Source organism: Cavia porcellus, unplaced genomic scaffold (genome assembly GCF_034190915.1).
Source record: "Cavia porcellus strain 051 isolate PalLab524CR breed Dunkin Hartley unplaced genomic scaffold, mCavPor4.1 scaffold_10, whole genome shotgun sequence".
NCBI lineage: Eukaryota > Metazoa > Chordata > Mammalia > Rodentia > Caviidae > Cavia > Cavia porcellus.
In genome coordinates, this window is record NW_026947493.1 from 8,423,315 (window position 1) to 8,450,204 (window position 26,890).

Below are 26,890 nucleotides of genomic sequence, written 5' to 3' on the forward strand. Positions count from 1 at the left end.
GTTAGCTGTCTAAGGAAGGAGTCAGGGCACGGCTCCTAGATCAAGATAGACACTGAGGTTCACATCCTGTCTGAATGCTACTCCACAGCAGTTTTCTCATCTGTAAAGTGGGGGTAATTATAGCATGCGCTTCGTCAAATATTATGAGGATTAAACAAATTAGTACACGTGAAGGCTGTAGACAGTTATTGTTGTTATTAAGTAGTCCACAAAAGCAAGAATTGTCATCACTAGCCAGCTGTGAGGCTGTCACACTTACCTGGGCAGAACAAGTCTGGGACACTGGCTGTAAAAATCGAGAAAAAAAGCTAATACCAGTTGTGGTGCAAAGGCAGATGTGTGGCATTCAACCAAAGTTAGATGCAAGAGGAAGGAGCTGGAGATGTGGAGCAAATCTCCAAGATGCCAGAATGGGGGAGGGTGGACTCCATGGAGGGCAGGGAAGATGATGGAAGACCAGGAGCATGGGACAGATGCCCAGGACTGAGGGTCCCTCGAGGTTTCGGGGAAAATAGCTGTGGTCCTGCCTGCGTTTGCTCACCTGGAACATGAAGCAGCTTCTTTTTCCTCTTCACACATCAGCACTGACTGGACACGGAGCCAAGGACAACCTCGTAGCAACACGGAACAAGTAATCACAGCAGAGATATTCCAAGCACACTCACTGCTGGCACAGAGACATTTCCTCAAGATTCTCTCTGCCCTGGCTGTCCAGATAAGTCAACTCACCCTGACAACAATCCATGGGGCTGGAGACTCAACAATGAAGAACCTTACTCAAGATCACATGGTCGCAAAAGGGAAGGTCTGAACCTGGATCTGGCAGACTCTAAAATATGACTTCGGTACCAACTACCACAGGGCCTGTTTCCAAAGAGATTTTCAAAGAGTTCATCAGAATTGGCTGGGGAGACCTCAAGTCCATTCTCAGAGGCCTTAAAATAGGGAAGAAATTTCCCTGGACAGCTTCTAAGCCCAGCTATATGAGTGGAGAGTAGATGCACAGTGACAGAGAAAAAAGAAAAGACCAGAAACTTGTGTTGTGTCATCAACCAGCTCAGAGACAATCTCACAGGGTCTTCATTTGTCTATTTTAAAAATGGGGACAGCAATCTTAGCCCTTCCACTCCTCTTCTGGTAGCGCTAAGGATGCTCCTACCAGATCACCTCTCCCACAGATAACAATCAGAAGGTACAGACACTCCCCTGCTCCGATCAACCGTCTGATGGCATGGCAGAGCAAGTCAACCATGCAGGCAGATATTAGAAGAAAGTTTTTTTATACCTACAAGGTGTGATAGGTGGTTTTTGTTATTGATGGCTTTTGGCCCAAGAGCAGGCCTCAGTCTATACCACAAAGGCAAAGGAAAACTTCAGAAGAGAAATCCACAACCTCACTGAACTGAAGAAACAGATACAGGCCTATTGTATTAGTCAGCTTTCCATTGCTGAGACAAGCACCTGTCACTGGCAACTAAGAGGAAGAGAAGAGAGGTTTAATTTGACTCATGGTGAAAGGATGTGTCAGAGAAAAAGCTGTTCAACTCACAGCCTCCAGAAAGCAGAGTAGAGTGCCAGTAAAGAGCTAAAGAGAAAAGGCTCAATGACCACATAGTCCCCAAGGTCATCATGAGCGTGTTTTGCTAATCTCGTAGGCATCTCTCAAGCCAATCAAGCTGACAGTTAAGAATAACCATCACAACTACTTTAACCACAGAAACATGAAGGGGAAAAGCCATAAATGCTATGCATAAATTCTGCTGAAATCTCAGGCTAACATCCGCACCACACATACACAAAGCACTGTCCATGCAGCCCATCTGAAGTTAAAGAACAAACAGATTTCTGCTGCCACCCAAGAGACAGTTTGCATTTGGAATCCAGCTGCTCCCCACTCTTCACATCTGTTCTCAGATATGGCACACTAAAGCAAAACATTTTAATATGCATCACTTTTCTTCTAGGAAGAAATTATACTCAAGGACCAAACTTCTGACCAAAATCCAGTTTTTAAACAAAGACAATAATATGTTATTATAAATCAAAGCATATCATGCCTATGTACCACCATAAATCATTCTATAGTAAAAAGCAAAAATGAGCCACATGGCACAGTCTATTTTATGCTGCAGGAAGGGAGAGTATGCACAGTAGTTACTGCTATAGATTTCAAAGTTGGTGCAACCTCACAACCTAAAAGTTGTCTCCCTAGATGAATTCCTCAGCCTCTCTGCACCTCAGATTCCTAGTGGAAAAAAGCAATAGCACCTGTTCCTCAAGATTCTTGTGACAACTCACACAGAAGCCTAATTAGCAACCAGGTACATACTCAGTGCTCAAACAGTAGCCCCTGAAAAAGAGGAGGTGGTGAGGCCACCTGCCCAGCTAGCCACTTACACAACTGGGAGCAGAATCGGAAGCCATTTTTCCACTTTAAATCGCTTCTTGGATTTAAACAGTTCTTTAAGTGGGCACAACTGCTCTGTAAATTGGTTTTTATTCTTGGTTCCTTAAGTATTATAGAACATGTGCCAAATTACAATTCTGGCATGTCATATATTTGGTCAAAATTCTGTATAAAATGGTATCTTAACTTTTATTCCTTGGAGTTTAAAAGGTCTCGAAATGTGGTTTAGAAGGATAGCATCCTTCTAAAAAGTGCTCCTAGAAAACTTTACAGGAGTGGTCCCCCCCCCACACACACACACGCTTTCTTTGGCACCTCCGCAGGGCCTGAGAATTCGCTTCACACGTCACAGCCCAGCACTTTCGGATCAGAGGATATCTTGCTGCAGCACTGGCAGGGACAATGCAATCAGGGCCAAGCAGCTTCTGAACATGGTTCTTGTACTTATTGTTTTTTCTCTTCTCTTTTTTCTCATTTTCCTAATAGCTTAACAGCATTATAGAAAGTTAAGTAAAAACTAAAATTAAAAACTCCCTGAGGAATTCAGAAGGGAAAGTTACACAACGAGTATTCTAATTGTTTATAAAATGTGGTACTTTGCTCTTAAAAAAATACCATGTGTTAGGGCAGGAAGCTACTGAGGAGGGTGATGTGTCCTTCCCTGCATAGCTTGCCTTTCCTCTTACGACCAAGCAAAGGGCTTGGAAATGAAATAGGTACTAATTAAGCACAGAATATAAGGAAGCAACAGAAATCATCTAAAAAGGCAGATACAAATCAAAGCCAAAAACTTCTTCCCTAGTCCTTGTTTCTGTGAGAAGAAATAACCAAATTTTCAGAACAAGACTCCATTTAAACAAGGCCAGCAAGAGGACAGAACTCAGAGAAACCCATGGGGTCAAAGGAACTTCTGGCAGGTGTATGGCAGGAAGACTGGACGAAGAGGCACACATAAGAACTCAGCTAGAATGTCCTGGAATTACAAAGAACAATCAGTTGACTAAGGTGTGGAACCTCAGCAAAGCCAAGATAATTCTCAATGTTTCCAACACCAGGTGAACATAATTTCCTGTTTGAAATAAAGATGGGCTTTGTCTTGACACACGACGATATTCACAGACCTATATTCTGGTCTCCCAAGTACACAGACATGATGACTGCTGAGCTTAAAACCGTTAACGTGATGTTAAACATCAAAAGCTGGAGAAAGTGGCCAGTGTGGAGCCATAGTGAGGTCAGGAGGCACCAAGAACTCTGGATTCTCCCAGGAGCTAGTGCTAGTTTGACTGGCCATGGGCAAATTCTTTCTCCATGGATATCAGTTTCCTCATCTGAACAGGGTGTGACCTTGACTACAGTGACCTCAGAGGTTCCTCTGTCTTCCAAAGTTTACTAGGAAATCACTGCTGTCATAAATTTCCTCATAAGTACCACCCATTTCCCATGTAGATCTTCTGAGGAAATAACTTTGCACAACACACACACACACACACACACACACACACACACACGAATAATCTCAGACTGCAGTCTCCTATCTATTCTTTTAGCATAATTCAACACTGTTGGTCACAGAACATACCTCCACCCAACAGCTAGGCAAGATGCCATGATATCAAGTCACTGGGAATACCATCCAGCACTAAACTCCAGAACTGGTCATCTTACTGCACCTACTGACAAATGCAGTACGACTTAAAGCTTATTACTGCATGATTAAATAAGCTAAGGCCCATAAAAAGTTGTAATCTTGCAAGTGCTCTATTAATATAAAACACAATTACTTCCCCCCATCCTGCAAGCTCCCACTTCGGAAAGAATTCTTTTTAAGTCTTCCTACTCCTCTCTATCCTCCTGGCTTGCATTTCTGGGTGCCCTTGCCTGGAAACACTGACTTCTCTGACCAATGCTTGGAGCCTGAGCGACATGGTGGTGTCCATTGTGTATTATTACGGTGCTATCAGCCACTAATATGATGCCACCTGTCAACATCCTAAAGGTGGATGGAAACATGCAGAGACGTAGACTAGTACAAACACTCTCATTTTTCACATGAGAGAATGAAAATGTAAAGAATCAGTTAATCATTCCAGTCTTAGGCAGGAAATTCCTTACCTACATTTAATTCTTCTTGATATGTCAGGTAATAAAAATAGCTACCATCTACTGATAATTAGCTGTGGGCCTAGCCAATGTCTTTTCTGATAGAGAACTTTAATTCGAACACCAAGAACATAAAATAAGCAACTGAGGCACAGGGGGATGAATAACTCACCTGAGGCCATAGAGCAAATGAGGGACTTGTTTCCTACAGGTCTGCAAGGCTCAAGCCAGAACTGTGCTGCACCGAAGCTCATGCTTTTAATCACTCCATGTCCTCTACCTTCTGAAGTGCAGGGTGATGGACTGATAGATACCTACTGATTAATTAGTCAGTGCTGCTGCTATTTACACTGCTCCACCAAGATAAACTCAGACTGGTCCTGGACCCATAAGAAAGATGCCAGTATGCCCTAGGAAGCCAGTCAAACCTCTGATTAGTGGTGTTGGGACAAAGGGCTGGGGATCTATGGGTGTCTGATGGCCACTTTAAAGCACTCAAGGAGAGACAAAGAAGAAAAATAGGCTCTCATCCAATGTAATTTTTAAACCACTGATCTACCACATAATACACTGTCAAAATCAATAGTGCCTTACCATCACTGTTTGCAAAATTCTGTACTTGTTTACCAAAGCAACATTTATCCATCCGACATTCCTTATGAAGCCAGACAATATCCCAGTGCATTGCAGTACATTCTTTCAGGATAAACTGAATTAGTTCCATTCTTTTCTACAGCCACAACATATAGGCCTGGCAATGGAGTAGTAGGAGCAGGAAGAATGCAACTTCTCCTCTTAGGCATATCATACTTAGAATTTTGCTTCTTGGCTCCACAGATTTTGGGTTTGCTGGAAAATGCTTCCTTCAGGCGACACAGCTGTGACTTTAGGATGCTAGAAGCTGAGACTAGCCACTGTGGATTATAAATACTACAGAAAAAAAGGCAAAGAAGATGACTGTCCTACTGGCTGAGCTGAGTGACCTCAATTTCCAAGGGGAAACGATTCCTGCCATGTGATGCAAGGTGGAGGTGTCAAGAAATGGTACGTCTAGACCTGAGAGAGTCACTGGAGTATCTCTTGTGCCTTCCCTTTTATCTCAAAGAGCATCAGGAGAAAACTGAAGCAACTAAAATACAGCAACAAAGTGAGACAGAACCACTAAAGACTTAGCTTCCTCAATCATTCTACCAGGCAAAAGACCACAACCACATGCAGGGCTGGCTGAAAGCAATGGGCAAGTTCCAGCACCTGTGGTCTCCATATCTGAGCAAGGCTAGTTCCATTTATCAGACTGAACAGGAAGATAAGTGAGACCTCCCCACCCAGAGATGACCACCTCACCAAGACCAACTTTACATCTGCTATTAAGAGAGAGGGTACATTAAGCACAGTTAGATCTTGCCAGGCAGAAACAAGACTGTTGTGATGTTATGTCAAGGTACCAATGTCAGAAAGACATGCAGAGGCTGCAAATCTGAAAGCCAGGCTGTGTGGTCAGTTTGCTATCTGTAGCTCCAAATCCATCCTTCCAGGTACTAATTTGTGAGGTAGGGCTAGGCTGTACAAACTGTACTCCTCCTTTGCCAACTGAATCCATAGTAGGCTCCTCCAGAACAGGAAGAAATGAGCCTCGAGAAAGACCTGAAACAAAGGCTCCCAAGCAGAGGACACCACAACAAAGAAACACCCTTAGTCACATGACACAAGCAGTGCTTGGAACAAGGCCACTGTCAAAGGAGACTCCATCATGAGGCTGAGGAGGGCTCTGCCTGTTTGCAGCAATCCTCTGAGTCAATCACGGCTCTAACAGCTGAGTGCATGTCCCCACTCAGGTTCGTGTTATTTCCTTTACTTTCAATTTGCCTCGCAAGCTGGATAGAAATGAATTACATCCCCCTGGGTTTCTCTGTTCTGTACAATTAAGAAAAGCTATTTCTTAGTCACAAGGCAGATGACGACACCAAGACTTCCCATTTTCTCTCCACAGGAAGGCTGTCATCACTCAATATTAATTGATCCCACTTTTCATCCATAAAGCAATGGTTGAAACAAATTTTTGGCCACAAAAATGGCAACTATTACACCATTAAGGTAAATTATTAATGGCATCCCCACTAAAGCACAATCGTGTTCACATAGCTCCAGCTGTCTCTGTTCATATGGTGTTCCTTTAATGGGAAAAAAATGAGTAAGTTATTACATTCCTTTTAATACTGGATAAATCACCAGTGCCTATCTCATTTAAGGTTTGCCAGGGACTTCCTACCATTTCATTGCAACTAGGAACACACAGAAAGGCTGCAATATGTTTGGGTTCTCATCAGAAAAGCACATCAATTGAACACAATTCTGTTTTCCTGCTAGACAGCAAATAAAGTAAAAACAGCACGAAGATACAAGAAACTCAAAAACTGAAGCAAGCACTTTGTTTGTGCTTGCATGCATGTGTGTATTTCCATAGACAAAAAATTATTTTTTAGACAGAGTAGAAAGGGGAAAAATATCTACCAGTAAACAGCCCACAATGAACCGAGCACCTGCAGGAAGAGCCAACCTCATTACTACTGATGGCAATCAGATGCCCCATCCAGTGAAGAACAGTTCTCAAGTTCAAGGGAGGGCTCTGTGCCCATCCTTCAGACTCCTCTGTCATTTATTTATGTGTGTCCTGGGCCTTGTAAAGGCTGACGATGGGGCATTTGCATCTTGTCAATATATTGAAATGTCACAAATCTTCACTTCTACAGATGGAAGCCAGGCTTAGTAACTTTAAGCCAGGCTGGCAAAAATCTGTGGTCCAAGCAGAAGTCTTTTCTTATATAATTTAGTCTTTAGAAGAGATGAGCGCTGCTTTACAGGCCTATTGCATGGAATTACAGATGCTATGGATGTGTTTCCATGGCCTCAAGGAAATGATGAGGATGGAAAAATGAACACAGTGAGTATTTGCTTCCAGACTAGCAGAAAATCGCTGTGGAGATCACTCTTGTTAATAATGGCCTTTTAGGACCAAGGCATCTATCTTCCAGGTGCTGTGTGTTGGCTGCTAAGGACTCACTCCCCCTTCCTCTGGAAAATGGCCCCCGCCAAATGCAAACCACCTGATCTTGGTGTTTAAGACGCTTGATAGACAAAATGCTATTAATGTCACTTCTTTATGTTCACTGTAATGGCGACTGTGAACTGTGTCAATTAAAACTGATTTCTATTCTTTTCTAGTTAATTTTCCTGGAATACAAAGAGTGGAAGCCAAAAACTGTATTTCCCATTTATGCGTGAGGAAAATGAGGCACAGAGACATTGAGTGATCTTCCCAATAATTCCACAGCTAATAAATGGCAGGAGCAGAATTTGAAGTCATGAAGTCTAGCTCAAGAGCATGTATTTCTCCACAGGATACCTCTCTGAGAGGAACAATACTTTAAAGTAAAGTGCCTGTATTAATATAGTGATGGGGGCTGGGGATTTAGCTCAGCAGCATAAGCGCCTGCCTTGCAAGCAGGCAGTTGTGAGTTCGATCCCTGGTACCGATAAAAAGGAAAAAGACAAAAAAAAAAAAAAAAAAAAAAAACAAAACAAAAAAAAAAATATAGTGATGTATAACCAATGACCGCAAAACTCACATTCATTATCTCAGTTTCTGTGAGTCAGAAATTTAGGTACTGCTTAACTGTGGATCGTACCTCTGGATCAAGATCTCTCGTGAGGCTACCTCAGGGTATCAGTCAGGGCTGAAATCATCCCAAGGCTTCCCTGGGGGAAGATCCACTCCAAGCCCACACACATAGCTGCTGGCAGGACTCAATTCCTCTAGGAATACTTGTCCAAGGGCCCGATTTGTTCACTGGCTGTTAGCAGGAGGCTTCCTCCAAGTCTTGCCATGTGGGGATACAACACGGCAATAGGCTTCCCTCAGAGCAGGTGAGCAAGAGAGAGCAAAACACCAAGGTAGAAGCCAGTCTCCCTGTAACCCAACCTCAGAAATGACAAGCCATCACTTTTCACCAGGTCCAGCCCACAGACAAGGGGAAGAAATCACATAAGGGCATAAACACCAGATGCAGAGAGAAATGGGCCATCTTGATGAATGCCCACCACTAACACTCAACTAATAGGCAGAAGAATATTAGGGTGCTTTGCTCAGTTACCTTGGCTGTCAAATCCTAACCTGATACAGAACTTTAACATTCCTTCTCATTTGGAGAAAACCTTTATGGTTCACCCCTCTGGGACACTGGTTTCCAACACTTGCTTTAAAGATGTTTTCTTGAATTTTAATCATTCTGTTCAAATCCTTTTATATGAAGTCTGCAGTAAGAAACTACTGAGTAGAAGTGGAAGTTTTTGTTTTCATTTTACAGTTTACATATTGACCAGAAATGGTAATAAGAGGAGAAGCAGTTGAGCCACAATTTTGTTTACTAAAGCAAGAGAATCCAGAAAAACCTCAGTGTCTCCCTCTTCATTCCTAGTGTATCTTTCTGGCACTACCTCAGCCCCAGCTGTTAGAAGCAGCACAGTAACTTCTCTTTCACAAGTTTCATCTCACTCTGACCAGACAGGCCATTTCTTACCCAGAAAGCCATAATGAATGGAAGACCCAGGGGTATGTACTCCAGGTACATTTGATGCCTCTATTAATCTCCCAAAGTTTAGTCTGTCAGCATCAGTAGCCAATCTCCAGGAAGCTAACATGATGGGCTGGGGTGACTAACCTACAAGTTTGCTAAACTACAACTGGGTAGACCCAAAGAGTAGGCTTGCTTTCAGATTTCCTGGGTTTTCCTGTACCCACCCAGCAAAAGACAGAAATCTCCAGGCATGCAAAGCCCACCAGATCAGACATAAACCACACTGAGCCAGCAGATGCTTCTCTAAGATAACACAGATCTTACTAGGACTGTGCCCAAGCTGGGCTGGTTTCAAATATGAGAAAACAGACACTGGACAAGGACATTAATTATGACAGAGTTTGGTGGGATATTTTAGGTTCAGTTTCTTGTACTGAGAGATCTCACCATGTTGTTCACTTAAACGCTCAACACAGAGCCTGACAAAGAGTAGATTTTCAGTAAATAATGAATAAACTCTGTTGAATCACCTTGCCAAATAAGACTTCCTCCAGCAAGTAAAATCTTCTCAACAAGTATGCCAGCTCCTTTAGTAATATGCACTGATTTGTATCAAAAGCAACATGTATTCATCATGGCCCCATACAGTATGCATGCTTATAAACTAATTCTTAATTTACATCCACACTGCCTAATTGAAACAATGGCCCTCCTCTTAACAGAAAGAGCCAATGAGGCTCTTCAACTAATATATACTCTTCCTGATAAGCCATATGGATGTATCCAAAATAAATGTTCATATGACAGAACAAAAAAACTTCAGCTGCTGGTAAGTACATAAAGGCTTATTTGTCTACATAAATTTTATCAGGAGATCTGTCCTGCAAAGAACAATGTGCCTGTAACACAGAACTAAGGAAATGACCTCCCACACTTAACAGTAGTGACATGTACCTTGAAACTCGACTCACTTACCTTTTCACATCAGAATTGCTCTTGAAAATACTTCATAGATAAAATTCAACCAGTCTCCTTTCTTCTAAAGCATCAGTGAAATCTGGCCAAAGTATAACATGCCACCACACCCCCACTGAATTTAGATAAAACCTCTTGGAAAAAAATTCTTTGAAGCAACATCCATAATCATAATTAGCAGGGTGCAGAGAACGTTAGCTTATTTTCTGCTTTAAACGAATTGGATAAAATTACCACTACCACAGGGCTGCTTTTATGTGTCCCTGCAGAAAAATAATTTGGCTTTGCTTTGACAGACAACAGTCATCACCAAGGAATTTCATTTTACTGAAGGAAGCTTTAAGTTGCTGAAATTTACATCTTGGGCTTATACAAACACACACAAACACACACAGTTCTGAACCCATTTTCACCCAAGACTGGGTGTTGTTTCTTGATCTGGACATAAGAGTAGCTGAGAAAAGAGCATGAAGAATTTGTACATTAAGAGAAGAATGCAAAGAATTCCCGGCTTCCCATAAATCTAATCTTATACCCCCATTAGCAGGTATGTAACAATAATATTACCACTAATAGCAGATGAGGTTACAACATCAAAAGCAGTCATTCAGAAGACACACACAGCAGCTGTGCTCAGGATAGTTTAAAGCCATGTCACACATATTATCTTGTTTATCTTACAAAATCCCTGCACACTGTATGATCATACTTATCTGCTGAGAGACATGTTTTATGGGAACTGATTTCCTTACCACTCTACGTATTCTGTTTAAAAACAAGGTCTGTTTTTAGCACACTTCCCAATTAGAACTTCAACTCACAACTCTTGCCACTGACTTCCTTGAAAGAGACTTAAAAAAGCAAAAACCAACCGTTAGGAATTACAGAAACTGGAAACAAAAATGAAACCCAGGTAAGAAATTAAGTTCTTAGTACCCAACAACTGCTTTTGCCCAAATTGAACTTAAATAAATACACATACATCCTGCATACATAAAAATTCTGCCACACAAGTTAGTAATGAACAGTAAAAGGAAACAGAAGCTGAAAGTGGGTCAGAAGAAACTGTTTAATCTAATAGTCTGCAAATTATATGGGTAGGAACAGATGGCTCACGGAAGTCAGTGCTACCTAGAAGACCAAAGTGTGATTTTCGAGGAAAGAAAAATGTTTCCTTGTCCTATTGCAGTACTATTTTTAGCAAAAGAGGAGTCTTTATTCAACACAGGACAAGCTCTGAGCTTGGCATGTTTACATGGCACCCATCCACGTATGCTCAAGTTCACAATCAGCTCTCTAAATCTGAGCAAGAGGTCAAACCTAACCCTACCTGTAACCAGCAATAAAGAGAAGTCAATGCTACACTACAGTGGGTTATTAACCAACATTCATGACCTTGGACACATGAGGTGCCCAAGAGGTGAGAAGTCAAGTGACTATCACGTGGCTTCTAACCCTCTGAGGCCCTAGACAGCAACAAGACACAGAAGTGCAGTGAGCGGCTCTGCACCTCAGGATCATCTTGCAACTGAACCTCACTGTCCCACACACATAGCCTAAAACAGCGCCTGCAGAGGTGTAAAGGTGTAAGAGCAAAAGTGTGCGAGACAACACTCTGTCCCTATTTACAACCCCTCACTTGTAAGGTTAGGTCTCCCTAGAGCAGCACCCAATCATAGGAAGAGGCTCCTCTGCATGAGCCTTCCAATGACAGGTCAAAGCCTCCCAAATCCCAGAGCCATCCATGGGAGACCTTTGACACAGTCCACATAGCTTAAAAGCAAAGGATTTAAAGAGAGCAAATCTGACTCTAGCCTATGACGCACGTGCTGAAGAACTGTGGACATGTTGGATAACCTCACTGAAGCTGGTCGCTTTATTTATAAAATCAGAATCGCTATGAGGATTAGTTCATACTAAGTATGGTGTGTGGCACCTTGGCCCTTCTGTCATGACCACCATCATCATCCAAACCCATTAGGATGAGTCATCTGCAGGGGTCTCCAGTAAACCCAGGGGACAATGAAGCAGAACAGCCTTTGTGCCATGAGATTAAAGGTGTCACAGAAAAAACGCCCTCTCCAGGATAAGTGTACCATTCAGAGGATATAAAATGTCAGCAGGCCTAACACAGAATGCAAGGCCTCCTGCCTCATGGCACTGTATCATTTGGGTCTTCTCTCAGGTATCTTCCCTCCTTCATGGCTTCTCACATTCTGCTTCAAAGTTTATTTTTTAACCTACCAAAAATGTCATCAATGTCAGTGACTTTATGCTCAGTTTTGCTGAAGAATTGCAAATATCCTAGATGAATTTTTTGCGTTCTAAAGCTTCAGATAGGATGTTTAGAGACAGCTCATAAATACCTCATTCAGGGATGGCAAAACAAACACTTCAGGAATCTGAATTCTAAAGGAATCCCATGGTGAAACCCACTTTAAGAATCCTCCTATAATGCAAACAACTCCCCATTCCCCATTGTTTCTCTTCATTTCCATAGCTTTCTTTGTGGGGTTTCCATGTGAAGGGATGGGGGGTGGATCTATACCTACTCGCACCTGAACCCAGATGCCAGCCTAGCAACTCCCTGACTGACAAGCTTAGTCCTTTAGCCCTGGTTCTATACAGTCAACCTCAGGTCATTTTGGTAGGGCCTGGTCACACTGACCAGCACACACGCAAAGGAGTACACAGGAGGGAGGCAGTGTGTGGGGGGCAAATAAAGGCAAAAACCTCTAGAAGAGTGCAGGAGGAGGCAAATCTGGCCAATCATACCTCCTAGGCCTAAAATGATGTGTCAGGAGCCATGGAACTGAAAATAAAGGCCTTGTGTAGATGAGACACAGCTGGGCCCTCAATATGGGCAGTGCATGCTAGGCACAACCACAGTGCATACTGCTCCCGAGCTGGGCGCTACTGCCCTTAAGAAAGATGAAGGGTACAGATACTCACTTTCCCCAAGCCAAGAAGAGGCTCTGTGCCTCTCCTGGCTACACACCTCCCTACAGGTCAGCAGGAAGCCATTCCCTACTCCAGCTCTCCTCTGCCTTCCACAGGGCCCTGGCAGCCTCCCTGCTCCTTCACATCCATTCAGCTCTCCTATCCTCGATCCATCCTCCCCCGTGGTTGGCAGAAGCCCCAGCCCAGTTGTTTTCTAACTTAACTTATCAGAAGCACCCAGTGGGCTTGTCAAAAGACAGACTGCAGAACCTCTAGAGTTTCCAGGCCAGCAGTCTGGGTCTAAGATTGTGCACTTCTAAGTCCACACATGCTGCTGCTGTTAGGGGGGCCACCTTGGGAGAACCACGGGGCCAGACCATGGGAGCAGTCTCCTGACTTGAGTCCCCTGCATCTCACTTGTTCTAGAACCTAGTGTCCCCGGCACACATCCACCTACCCAGGGTACCTTCCATGCATGTCCACCAAGAAAGCTAGCCTCCCCAACCGGCCCTCTCCACTCTGTCTTTACTTTCTCTCTCTCTTTTTTTTTATTTTGAAGAGAATAAAACCAAATGAGACAAAACAAAATAGAGTCAATCAAAACAAAAGGATCAATATGGTACATGACTTAAAAATAAAATACAAGATCAATAATGGCTATCCGGCCTCTTGTTATCTTCAAAAGAATTGACTATATTATCAGGCATAATAAAATTGAACAAAACAGTACAAAACAAAACATGGGAGACATTATAGGACTTCAAAGATAATCATCAAACCAGAAGGTATCATAGTGTATCTTACTGCCTTATTGTTTTCAAAGTAGTTGCCTATACCATCAGACTTGATTCTATTAAATAAAACAGAATTGAATAAAATCAGTCAAAACAAAACAGTGAAAACAATACAGGGCTTCAAATCAAACTAATAGGAAATCAAAAATGGTTACCATAATATATCCTGCTATCTTTGGAATAGCTGTCCATACCATCAAATCTAATACAACTAGACAAACTGAAACAGCAAAAGCCAATCTAAACAGAACAATGAAAACAATGTGGGTTTCAAATCATGATAACAGATTAACAATGGCCACCGCCTTTCCTTTATAGACAACTCCTCCACTTTCACTTTCACAGGATGTATTGTACATTTTGGATCCCACTAACTCCTTTAGTTTTTAGATCAGGGAGGCAACCCATTATTCACCTAAGTGATTCTGAAAGTGATTCTTTTTTCCTCTGAACATGATCTCAAGTTGTATCCATTTGCCTGCAAGAGCCTCTAGGTTTTCTTTCTTCATAGCTGAGTAGTTTTCCATTGTATAAAAGTGTCATGACTTTCTAATTAATCTGCAGCTAATGGCCAAGCTACCCCTACTTTTTTCTGGTTCCCTGCACATAGAGCATTGTTTTCTCATCTTTGATTTTCAGTCTATAAACCCCTTTCAGATTAAATGTATTTCTTATATAAAGCATACTGATGGACCGTATCTCCTGATCCACTGTCTGTATTCTTTTTATTGGTGAATCGAGGCATCTATATTAGTGATTATAACCAACCTTCTCTGCCTTATCTCTGCCATGCTATTTTTCTGCCATTGGTTGTCTACTTTTCCCCCTCATTCTACTGTCTGCCCTATTCAATGAGACCCCTCTACCACTGTTTCTGAAACCATGGTCTTTTTTTTTCTCTCTCTAGAATGTTCTTCAGTACTTTTTGTAGGGTTGGTTTGGTGGTCATGAATTCCTCCAGTTCCTCTTCAACATGGGAGCATCTTGTTTCTCCATTAATTTTGAAAGATAGTTTTTCAGGGTACATCAGTATGGGCTGGAGGTTATTTTCTTTCAGGACTTGGACTATTTCACTCCAAGCTCTTCTTGATTTCATGGTTTGTGTCAAGAAGTCTGTTGTGATCCTGGTGAGTTTTCCTTTATAGGTGATCTATTTCTTTTCTCTGACAGCTTTTAATATTCTGTTCTTGTGTTGAAGTTCTAGGATATTGATAATTATATGTCTGGGTATAGATCTATTTTAGTTATAGCTGGCTGGAGTTCTGTATGCCTCATATATCTGAATATAATTTCCTTTTCCTATGCTTGGGAAGTTTTAATTATTTCTGTAAATAGCCTTTGTATTTCATTTGTGTTTACTCCTGCTTCTCCACTCAAATTTTTTATTCTTAAGTTATATTTCCTCTTGCCATCTCCTAGCCTTTGTACTGTTACTTCCCAGTTCCTTATCATTTTTAAGAGATCTTTCCTTTCGTGATTGCAAGCTGTAAACCTGTCCTCAAGGTTTGATAGTCTATCTTTAGTTTCTTTCAAGTAGTTTTGCCAGCTTTCAATGGAGTTTTTAATTTTCTGGTAATCTCTTTGAATCTGTTTCATGTATTCTAAGTCTTTTTATCTTCTTCATTGAAGGTTTCCCTCCTTTTTCTATGCTCCTCTATTCTTCCATCATTGTCTTCTTTAGAGGTGCTTAGCAATTCTTTTGTTATGTTTCTCATTTCCTCTTTTACCTGGGACAGTATTTCTGTTATAAGTTCTTTTATAGCCTCATGAAGTTGTTTCTTTATTTCAGTTGCTGTTGCTTCAAAAACTTCAAGTGTGTGACTCCCAATCTCTTCTGTGTTTACACCTCCTGGACCAGTACTGCTTGGGTTGGAGGCCAGAGACTGCCTTTTGCTTCTTCCTCTTGTCATCCTCCTGGTTTCTCTGGGACAAGTGAATAGTGGGGTCCCGGGCACTTCCTGTTTTGGTTATAATTTCTCTGATGGGGGCTGGCTAGGGATAGCTGATGGTGATCACCAGGGGTGCTGGTGTAGGGCTAACGATGGCTGGTGGAGTGCAAGAAGGAGTGGGGCAGGCTGGCACCTCCTCCCAAGCTGGTTAACTGCAGGGAGCCCTTTCATTAGTATGCATAAGGCGGGGTAGAGCTGGTTGAGGATAGCTTCAGGGAAACCTCAACAGTGGCTGCTGGACTGTGCACAGGGGCGGGAATCCGTCCAAGCAATTTCAGGAGTGGTTGAATGAAACCTGCTGCAGTTCTGGCCCCGTGCTTATTCTGCCTGACTCCAAAATGGCCCCCGGCCAATCACCCACTCCCACAGGAGAACTGAGTCCCCCGCACAGTCACTGCCAGCCAGTGCAGTTCTCTGGTCTGCTGTTCCTCTCTGCTACTGTGTCTCCCCGGAGAGGCCATCAGGCTTGCCAGCCACCAGCTTCACTGTGACCATGCGTTCCCAGGTTCCAAGAGCACTTCTTGCACCATGGTTCCAGCTTCAGGTGAAAGTGCTGCCAGCTACCACCTTCTTATATTTAAGTTTTTTCTTTTTCTTTTTTTTAAATTCTCTCTGTGAGCTTCAATTCTCACTTTAGGTTCTTCCTGGGTCAAAGAGACCCACTTGCTTCCTTCTTCTCTTCTCCAAAATGCTATATTCTAGCATCTGGACTGTCTGTCTCAGAGAGGCTATTTACTCTGCTGCTTACTGTTCCACCATCTTGCCGGAATCTCTCTGTCTTTCCTTTCTTCTCCCAGGAGCCCAAAATAGAAGCATATGCCTGCCCCTCTGCTTTGCTGCACAGTCCCAAGTGAAGCGCCGCCTCGTCTCCTCTACCTCAAAGCTGTTCTGTGTCCTGCATCTCTTCCAAGGTCCAGGAAAAGCTTTCCCTCTTCTGTGAAGCCTCTAAAAGCCCAGCCCTTGCAACAGCTTGTCTACATGGATGGCAAATTTTCACACCACGCCACTGCACTAGGGCCTGCCAATCTCTGCCAGGTTGTGTACTCAAACACCACTCTGGGAAAAGACTCAGCTTCTAGGAATCAGAGGCACTGATGTTTTGTTTTGTTTTTATCAGTACCAGGGATCAAACTCACTACCTGCTTGCAAGGCAGGCACGTATGCCACTGAGCTAAATCCTCAGCCCACTATGCACTGATGTTTGAGAGCTCCGAGGGCTGAAGGGAAATGCAATCTCCACACAGTGACCCACCTCAGGGCCTCCTGAGGACTGCTGGTGCTCACTTGGCCCTTAATGCATACCATTCACTGGTTCACAACCTCAGTTACATCACCTGGAGTTCCACAAACTACTGACAGCTGCATCCCTTCCTCTAGACTAATTTAACAGGCCTGGTGTGTAGCCTGGACACGGGCAAGTTTTAAACGAAACTTCAGAATCACTCTATCGGCTTTTATGATTATTATTTTAGGATTGTGACTATAGTGTAGCCTCTCAAATATATTACAAGCCACTTTAAGGAAATCAGTTGTAAGTTCACCCTAAATATATAAGTAGATGTGTATTTGCTGCATTTATTTTATGCTAAAAAAGATCAAACCCCATCATCATTTGCACCATGTCCAGTGAGGTAAAAGAAATCTGTACTTTGCAGTCTTTTAAAGTTCTCAAACTGTGGTGCCCAGGGCAGCAACACTGGCATCACCTATGAAGCTGTGACTAATACAGATCCCCAGGCCACGCCCCAGACCTACTGAGCCAGAGACTCCGAAGCTGTGGTCTGGTGCTCTGTATTAACAATCTCTCCATGTGTGTCTAACGCACACTTAAGTGTGAGAACCCCCATGATTCAATCTAAACTTGCTTATAGTCTTTTCTGCAGGTTAACATCATTTTGGGCAATTCCTTGAAACTTTCCTATCATGTCATTTCACAAGCCCTGAAATCAGAAGTGCCAGGAACATACAATTAATAATTAGGCACTCACGATCCCAATTTCTTAATTTTCAGAACATACAGAATTTACAGTATGTAAATTGTGGCCCTTTTCAGATTAGTCTTTTCAGATTAGTCCTTTTTCCAGCTACTTTAAGGCAGTATTTTGAGGACAGCTCAATGCCTGTCAAGTGCGTCTGCAGCTGTTTAGAGTTCATGTTACCCAGACCCTAGCTGGGTACAGCCACGTTCTAGAGTTCATGTTAAATTAAAAACGTACTTTTAAATGACTCATTGCGCAACATGCATGTTTTGAATTGTGACTCTCACCCCATGTTCTTATCATGGCCACCCGAAATGCCGGCAGCTAAAAGCCAAGTATGAGCCTGGTCAGCACAACGCTGAAGAAAACATCCTAAAGGTCAGCACTTAAAGATCCCTTGGAGAGGAAAACCACAAAGATGAGAATTTTAAAAATGTGGTCATGTGGCCTGATCCCAGAAACTGTAATGTGTACCATGGGAATGTTTTATACCTAAGAAATTTAAGAGAAGAAAAAGAAGACAAGCTTGAAAAGGCAGGCAATGGAGCATAAAGACTTTTGAACTTTTTGTGTTGAAGCCCTTTGATTTAGTTCAAACTCACCACAGCATATAGAAGACTGAGCAAATGCCGTTCAGGAAGACCACAGTATGCTTTGCAAACTTCCAACATCTTTGTGGCCTACAGCAGGGTACTTTTATAACCTCTCCAAACTCTACCTCTAAAGGTATTCCTCCGTACTACAGAAGTGACTCCACACACCTCATATGACTGTTATTAGCTTAAAAGAGACCAATACAAACACTAAATGCTTAATAAACAGTAGCTCTATTATTGTATGTTAAAAACATAAGCTACTAACTCATACCCATTTTTGTTGGAACTGTACAATGGTACAAAGATTCTGAAAAACAGCCAGTGTTTTATAACGGTAAATATATATTCATCAAACAACCCAACAATCCCACTCTTACTGTATTTTATTTAGAAATGAAAACAGATGAGTACATAATGTTTGTTCACAAGTGTTCACTGTAAATTTTTGTTATAGATCCAAGCCAGAAATACTCAAAGGGTTAATGGAAAAATGATTAAACAAATAGTACATCCAAACATTGGAGTATTACTCAGAAACACAAAGGCCCTTGATATATACAACAAAAAACATGCTGAGTTAAAGAGGCCAGACATGAACAAATACTTAATGACTCCACTGATACTATTTTTAAAGAAGAAGAAGAAGCAAAGTGAATGTACAGTGACAAAGAGGTCATAGTTGTGCAGAGTGGCACCCAAGAGGGCTTTCTGGTGCGATAAGAATGTTCTATATCAATGTGGTGGTAGTTCTACAGATGTTTACATTTATCAAAACATCAAACTATACTCTTAACATGGGTATATTTTCTAGGTAAATTACATCTAAATATATTTGTTCAAACACACACCACTGAGGTGCTGCACAGTGAGCCCTGGGCTCTCTTCCATACACTGTGGACAGAGCCTGTGGGAAAACACTACCAACACTGGATTCTAGTCCCATTTACTCTTTACCCTGTCAAAGCAGTTTCTTCCTCATGGAGAAGGAAAGGGGGAAAGGGAGGACTGACAGCAGAGAGAAGGAAAGCGAAGGGGAGAGGGAAAGACAGAGACAGAGACAGAGAGAGATCCTCCAGCTCTCAGGGCTACTTTAATGATGGAGTAAAAGCATTTGAAAATGCTTAAAGCAGAATCGGAGTACCTGCTATGTGACCCTCAGCCCACACACCCAGGTGCCCTGCTCCCCGCCCTCCCTCAGCCACAGCCAGTCCCTAGGGCCATCTCCTGCTTTCTTTTGACCTACTCACTTTTCATCTCTGCTGCCAGCATGGTGGCCAAGGCCACCTCCACTTTGCTGACTGCAGTAACCTCCAATGGACTTCTTCCCCTTCCATTCTTCTTCATTCTCACTGCAGAGAGGCAATTCCAGAATTTGATATTTTTTCTATTTTACTATGCAGTTCAGGCTGGCCTTGACCTCACAGTGTCTCAGCCTCCTAAGTGCTGGGATTACAGACAGGCTCCACCACACTAAATCTCAGAATTTGATCCTAATCATGTAGTTACACTCTAAAAACCTTCAATGCTTTTGAAAAAGCCTAGACATCTCATTGGTCCAACACATAGGACCTTTTATCATTTCCCCTCGCTCTTACTTCTCCCAAAGGCCACACTCCAACTGACTGAACCACCTGCCATTCTCCATAAATAGAGTATCAACCCTAGTTTTGGTTTCTCCTACAGATTGCTGCTTCTGCCTGGAAAGATCATCTCCTTCCACCCTCTTACTTCAATCCTCTTTCACCTGGCAAACAGACATGTAGATTTCAATCTTCCCACCTTCCCATCAAGACAAGGGGTGACCAGAGTCTCCTCTGTTACCACCACTTTAGCATCAAGCACTGGTTCTTACTCTGTAAGAGTTTGAACCTACCTGCTGAGGATTGAATTATACACCCCAAATTTCATATGTTTAACTCTCAATGTTACTTGTACAGTGTTTGGAACATGGAAGTAATTAAGGTCAAATGAGATCATAAAGTTGGGGTCCTAATTCAGTAGGAGTGGTATCCATATAAGGTGAGACAGGAACATGGCTGCACATGCTCTCTTAGTCCCCTTACCCTGCTCCTCAGCCCATGTAGTTAAGAACACAGCTGCATGCAAGTCAGGAAGGAAGCTCTCACAGGACCCACCATGCTAGCAGTCCCAGCTCCAGTGCACAGACCTCACACCTGTCATAATCATGAGAAAACGAATGTGCGTTGTTTAAGCTATCCTGTCTGGGTTATTTTGTTACAGCAGCCCAAGCCAGCCAAGACACTGGGAATGTATCCTGTCTGGTTCGTTCATAAATCTCCAGAACAGAGCACCTGATCCAAGGGCCACATTCACTAAGTATTTGTGAAATTAATAAATCATCATCCTATGGTTGCTATAAACTCAAGAGCAAACATTCATGACAAAATGGTACATTATTCTGAATTAGAGACGCAGATCTGACCTGAAGCCAAGTTTCCATTCCTTGAAAATAAGAGTAAAACAGCACTGCCCGTTTCCTAAGACGACGGAAATGTTCCCTATCCACACTGCTTCGTATGCAGCCGGCCTGATGTGGCCTCTGAGCCCTTGAAATGTAGCTAGTGTGGTGTAGGGACTCAAATTTTAGTTTTTGTTTCCTTTTAATTAATGATTACATTTAAAGAGCCTTATGGCTGGGGACTCCTGTATTCGACAGTGCAGGATCAGATAGTTCAAGCCTCAAGCCCTGGGCATTGGCCTCGTTAGAAGAGTGCTCACTGTGCCAAGGATCCCCAGCACCAAACGTATAAAGCGTGGTCGGTTATCACAAAACCGGCGCAGGTAGCTTTCGAATTGTATTAGAGTGGCCTAGCACAGAGAAACTGGCAACACACATAAAAGGGATAACGAGGCACCATTTGGCAGAAAATATGAAGCTTTATGGGCCTTCCATCTGTGATGCAAACCATCAAAGCACAGGTTCATCCCTCGGTGACCAGATTTAATTGAAAATTTAAGATCCAATCAAGTCACCCAGAATTGAGATTTTTGACAGCTTATGAGCTTTGCTATGAGATTCCCACTGCTCTTCCTTCTCTGCCAATCTACAAGTGAAGCCACGGGTTCCAACAGCATCCTGACCAGCACCAAGCTTTCTGCAAGGGACACACAATGCTATGATTATGCTGGTCCCAATTTTTTAAAAAGCGCACATGGGCCTTCCTGGCTAAGACACCAGGTGGACCAGGGCCAATACCCTCTCTCTCACTGGTATCTGCCTGAGTTAGAAGAGCATCTTCTCCATGAAAGTTTACCACATTAAGTGCCATTTTAAAGTCTCCTATGGAAGATTATGCTAAAACTTTATGGAAGAAGTAAATTCTTATGCCCTTTTACATGACAACACGAGTTTCTACCAAGAACATTCTAACCGATGTTAGTATCTATTTGTCTCACAATTTAAAAGAGGTTTGATGCCCAAGAACTCTATCCCTGACACTGGCTGACACTGCATCTTTGGGCAAGTTACTTAACCTCTCTGAACATCTGCTTCCTCATCTGCAAGAAGGACTGAATATTCCCAGACAACTCGCTAAGTTACTACAAGGATAAAAACGAAGCGAGAAACCCACACAAAGATGAATATTCATAGAAACATAATTGATAATGGTTAAAAACTAGAAACCACCTCTGTGTTTATCACAGACAAGTGGAAAAGCAAACTGGTCCATCCATACCATGGAACACTATTCAGCAATGCAATAAGGATGGGCACAAACAACATAAATAAGTCCAAAATGAGCAAGCTGAATGAAAAAGGCTAGACCAAAAACAGTACAAAGTGGGATATAAAAAAATACGGTGTATATTTAAATTTTTAAGAATTCATTACAGTAAAAGACACACTGTCATTGATCCTCCTCAAAATAATCCCTTCCTTCAAACACAATTATCCCATCATGCTTGCCACTACCTGACACAGTTTGGGCGTCCTCTTTCACGAGTGTCTTCAGTTGCACTGTCACGGCCCCTCAGTGTCTGGAATCAGTTGCAATATTGACCTTTCACAGCCATTTTGACTTTGGAGAAGAACCAGAAGTCTGGTGGTGCAGATCCAGTGAAGAAGGAAGATGAAGAACACACCACTGTTTTCATGAGCCTGCCTTTCTGTCGGATGGCATTCAGCAGCAGCAGGACTTTTTAAAAATCACATTTCATAAGGATCCTTATGAAACAGAACTTCCAAAACTGCTTCAGAAAATGACAAGAATGATGGGATAAATTCTTTCAAAATAAGGGAAGTATTCTGTGGGAGACTGATGGCAATGTGTCTTTTATTGTAATAAATTTTTAAAAATGTAAACATTCACTGTATCTCTGGTCACCTTCTACATGTACTTTGCCATTCCATTTATTTAAAATTTTAGGCAATAAAATCAGTGACAGAAGGTAAATCAATAATTGGCTGGGGATGGAGGGTTGGAAAAAAGAAGGATGAGCAAGGGGCATGAGGAACTTTAGAGCAATGGACATGTGTGCATCTCAACACAGTGATGGTTCTACGGGTTTCAACACATTAAATGCATGCAGTGGAATCCAAGGACACTGTGTTCTCCTTTGATGAAGCTGAAGAAACAGGAAAAACTGATACTGGGAATATAATGTCTTATCACCGGAGTGGCACATAGAAGGCACTCAACAAACCTTAACTCCATGCATGCTGGAGAATAGTGAATGAGCCTGTCAGAAAAGCTGACAATGCTGTCAAGGCAATTAACCTGAATGTGTTACATGGGCACCCACATTGACATTCACTGGGACCCAAGAAGTAAGGACAGGCTCTTCTCAGCAGCAAGCACAAGCAAAGAAGATGAAGAAAGTGACAAATAGGGCTCAGTCTTTGCCCAGAAGGAAACACAGATAGGTTTAAGATGTGATGCAGTAAGAGTGTCAGTGGAGATGGTGTTGACAACTTACAGAAGATAAAAGTTCTTGTTGACCACCACCCATCAGAGTGGACGAGTGGGACCCAGCAAGCACTGAGGGGTGAGGGCTGGTGAGGAAGGGAAGAAGCTGGAAAAGGAGCCACAGCACATCATCCCCCAGAGGACTGGTGGGAGACAGTCCACAAAGGACAAGGCCAAGTTAAAGACTGGAACACTAGCTTGAAGCTCAAGTTCCTTTGTCCTGGAGAACCTGCCAAAGAGTTGAGCATGATCAGATGTGTCTTAGACAAACAGATCCTACCATATCTAGAGGGTGATTTAGCAATTTATCAAGAAGCCTGACATTCACATTGCTCAACGTGGCAATTCCTGAGGAAATCATCAGAAATGTACATAAGAATTTATGTACAACATTGCTTATCACAACATTATTTATAATAGCTCAGAGCCCAAAATAACTTTAATGTTCAATAAAAGGGGACTAGAGTAAATAAATTACAGTGTGCTGAGTGATTAAAGCACATGTAGCCATTAAATTATACTTTCAAAATATGACGGGCTGCATGCCTCACTCCACAATGTTAAGTTGCAAAAAAAGCAGGATGCAGAAATATATGTTGAGCATTCATCTGACAAACATTTATTGATTATATTTTAAGGGCCAGAGTACAGTGTAAAATAAAACAGACACAACCCTTGTCCCCATGGGAAGAGATTCTACTATTTAATGAAGGAAGACAAAAAGCAAAAAAAGGAACAAATGTCAATAAGCAAAATACATAGCTCCTTAGACTCTTTAAGAAGTGCTACAGAGAAAATCAAGAGAGGAGAATGATGGAGAGTTGTGGAGAAGGTCAAAATTTCAAACAGGTGCTCAGGAAAAGCTTCAAAGAGCAGGGTTAAAATGAGGCAAGGAGGTCTCTGGGGAGGCCTTCCAGGCAGAGAAATGGGCAATCCAAAAGCCCAAAGGGTGTGGGGGTAGCGGGTGGGGACACCCAGAAAGAGCATGGTCAAGGCAGCAGAATATGAAAGAAAACAGGTAGAGGCCAAAGCGAAGCTGGTACCCCTCTGCAGAAGTGGTTGGAGCCCAGAAGGGCTTAAAGCCAAGGAGCTATAACTCAAAGAAAAAGGGTAGGAGCAGGAAGCCAGGAGGGATTTCCCAGGGGCTTCTCCAGGTTCTTATAATAGGTGGGTGTTCAGTTTATAGTCACAAAACAAATGATAATGCAATCAAAGACAGCACAATGCAGAGAAGCCATGTAGTTGCTGCCACAAGAACCCAGGAAAACAAACAAGGCTAGCGAGACGATTCTAATGATGAAGGATGAAACTCTAGGAAACAGAATGGCACATGTTGAGGTATCTAAATAACAAGTTACTTTAATAATGAAACATAACCAAGATGCAAAAACTATGCAAAGGAGAGACAAAAAAAAAAAAGAAAAAGAATTCCCTTGTAATCTTAGGATTTAACATTATGGAATATTTTCTTCCAATCTTTTTTCCTAGACGTGCTTTTATTCTTCCCTTCATCATTCTCCAATACCCAGCACATTCTGGGCATGCAAACAGTCACTGATCAAATAAATGGCAGGCCAAATGCTCCAAACCTCTTCATGTTACACTAGCTACATGAGATGCATTTTCAGACACAGTCTGCATAGGCTGAGATGAAAGAACTACTGTAGTAGCCATGGATAAACAGGGCTACAGATGACTGAGGTGTCAGATCTGGCTGTGTGAGGATGGTAGTGACCTTTAAAGGGAACTAGAAAGGAGCAACTGGGCGAGGAAGACAGTGTATTTCGTTTGAGTGACCTGAGCGTATGTCCTTGCAGGGATGCCTAGTGTCCATCTGTCTTGGGGCTCAGGAAGCGCTGAAGCTTCTGCATAGGAATGATGGCAGCAGGAAGATAAAAAAGAGAAGAGAAAGAGGAACGCAGGAGAAGGGGAGGAGGAATACTAGAAGGCCCTGCTCTTTGCCAGACTGTGCAGAGGGCTCCACACACGTTAGATCTTCCAGTCTTCACAATCACCTAGAAGGTAGACACTCACATGCTCATTTTACAGATGAGGACACTGCATGACCGAGAGGCTCAGCGACTTACCCAAAGCAGAGCCAGGACTCAAATCTGTAACTATGAGGATGCTTCCCACTCATTCTCCTCATGTTCAGAGAAGCTTAAAACATACCCAGAAGCCCACGGAGAAAGTGGCTTAAAATGCCTTAATATGCCCAGTTTTTGCTCTTAACTTCCAAAAAACCAAAAAGAAGAGTGTGCTCTTTCTCTTCCAAATATATATTTTATATGTTACCCAATTTTTATTTATAAGCCATTGGGCTCTCGTTTTCATGAATTTGAGTCTTCTCTCTACCATGAGGTTAAGGAGCTCCCAGAAGTCAGGATATGCATCAGCCTGACTGCACACAGCAGAAGCTCTGCACGCACTCTAGGAAGTTAACCTTGACTACCACTTGAGAGTCACCCCCTGGCCCATTTCCTGATTTCTCAGGCTCTGGACACTGGGCCATGGTTGGTGACCCTGACTCCCTCTGGCTCAAACACAGCAAAGCCAAACCCAGACAGATAAGAGAATGACAGTGGGCAGGTGATCCTGGGCAGATGGGCAGACTAATACAATGAGATAAAGCAAATCTTGTTTTCCATGGGAGTTGCTACCAGAGCCTGCAGACTGTGAGCCCACAGGCTATATTCAGTCTACTCGCATATATGCTCTGGCTTTAATATGTTATGATTTTAATTAGTTGCTGTCTTTCAAAAAGTGAGAAGTTTCATATGCAAATCTGGAATCTATAAGCTGTCTCGTAGGCAACCCACCCTCTCCAGTTCTTCACAGCCTCTCCACTCATCCCGATAGGGACAGGGCTACATGGCAGAGTGGCCTGAGCACTGGGTCACCAGGAAAGCCAAAGCTGGCTGGCATGTACTCACCGGCACTCAGCGTCGTGAACTCCAGAAAGCGGTACTCGTAGGCCACATCTACCTTAGTTTCTACCTGAGGCCTCTTCAAAGTTGAGTAAATATTCCCAGGTCGTTTCTCTTCACGTCTCTCCAACTTGTTCAATCCACAACCCATTTCAGCAGCTGTCCATAAAATGAAAACAAAATGGGGTCAAGGGTATAAATTGTTTTTCAGAGATTTATTCTTAAGCACTGCAGTAGACAAGATCATCTAATCCTCCTGAAGAAGTCCACAGGAAATCCTCCTCAGCCCATAGGAAATCAACAGTATAATGTAATATAGATCCTGAATACAGAGGACTATATTCAGGACCCAAGCTGCTGTCTCCTTCAGTTAGGTCATCATTACCTGCCATCCTGTGGTTTTAAATGACAACAAAACAATACCTGTTTATGTCTTTTTTCTCCATCTGAAGAAAACAATACCTCAGAGTGCATTGGTGCCACTATAATCCATATAAATGATTTTAAAATGGAACTAAAAAGCAATATGCTGCATTATGGTATCAGCTGGTCTGTTAGAAAAACAAGAGATGTATCACTTTCCCAATGGTAGCTGAGAGAATAAGTTATTGTTACAATTCTTAGACTCTAGAGCCCTCTCTACCCTCAATGCTAATTAATTTAGACAAGAGTTTATAATCATAAAATATCTCTAAAGAATGGATGGCAGTATTTTTAT

The 26,890-nt window shown here is 42.5% G+C and overlaps 1 protein-coding gene across 2 annotated transcripts in view; it reads right to left on the bottom strand.

Moving 5' to 3' along the window:
* The window catches only part of Rftn1 (raftlin, lipid raft linker 1), a 227,090-nt gene that overhangs the window by 181,861 nt on the left and 18,339 nt on the right, over positions 1–26,890 (bottom strand). For both annotated transcript variants that reach the window (XM_003480013.5, XM_023561651.2), the window contains exon 2: positions 26,179–26,331. In XM_003480013.5, coding sequence (XP_003480061.1) covers positions 26,179–26,323 — 145 coding nt within the window. In that variant the 5' untranslated portion in view covers positions 26,324–26,331. The remainder of the gene's footprint in view (positions 1–26,178; positions 26,332–26,890) is intronic.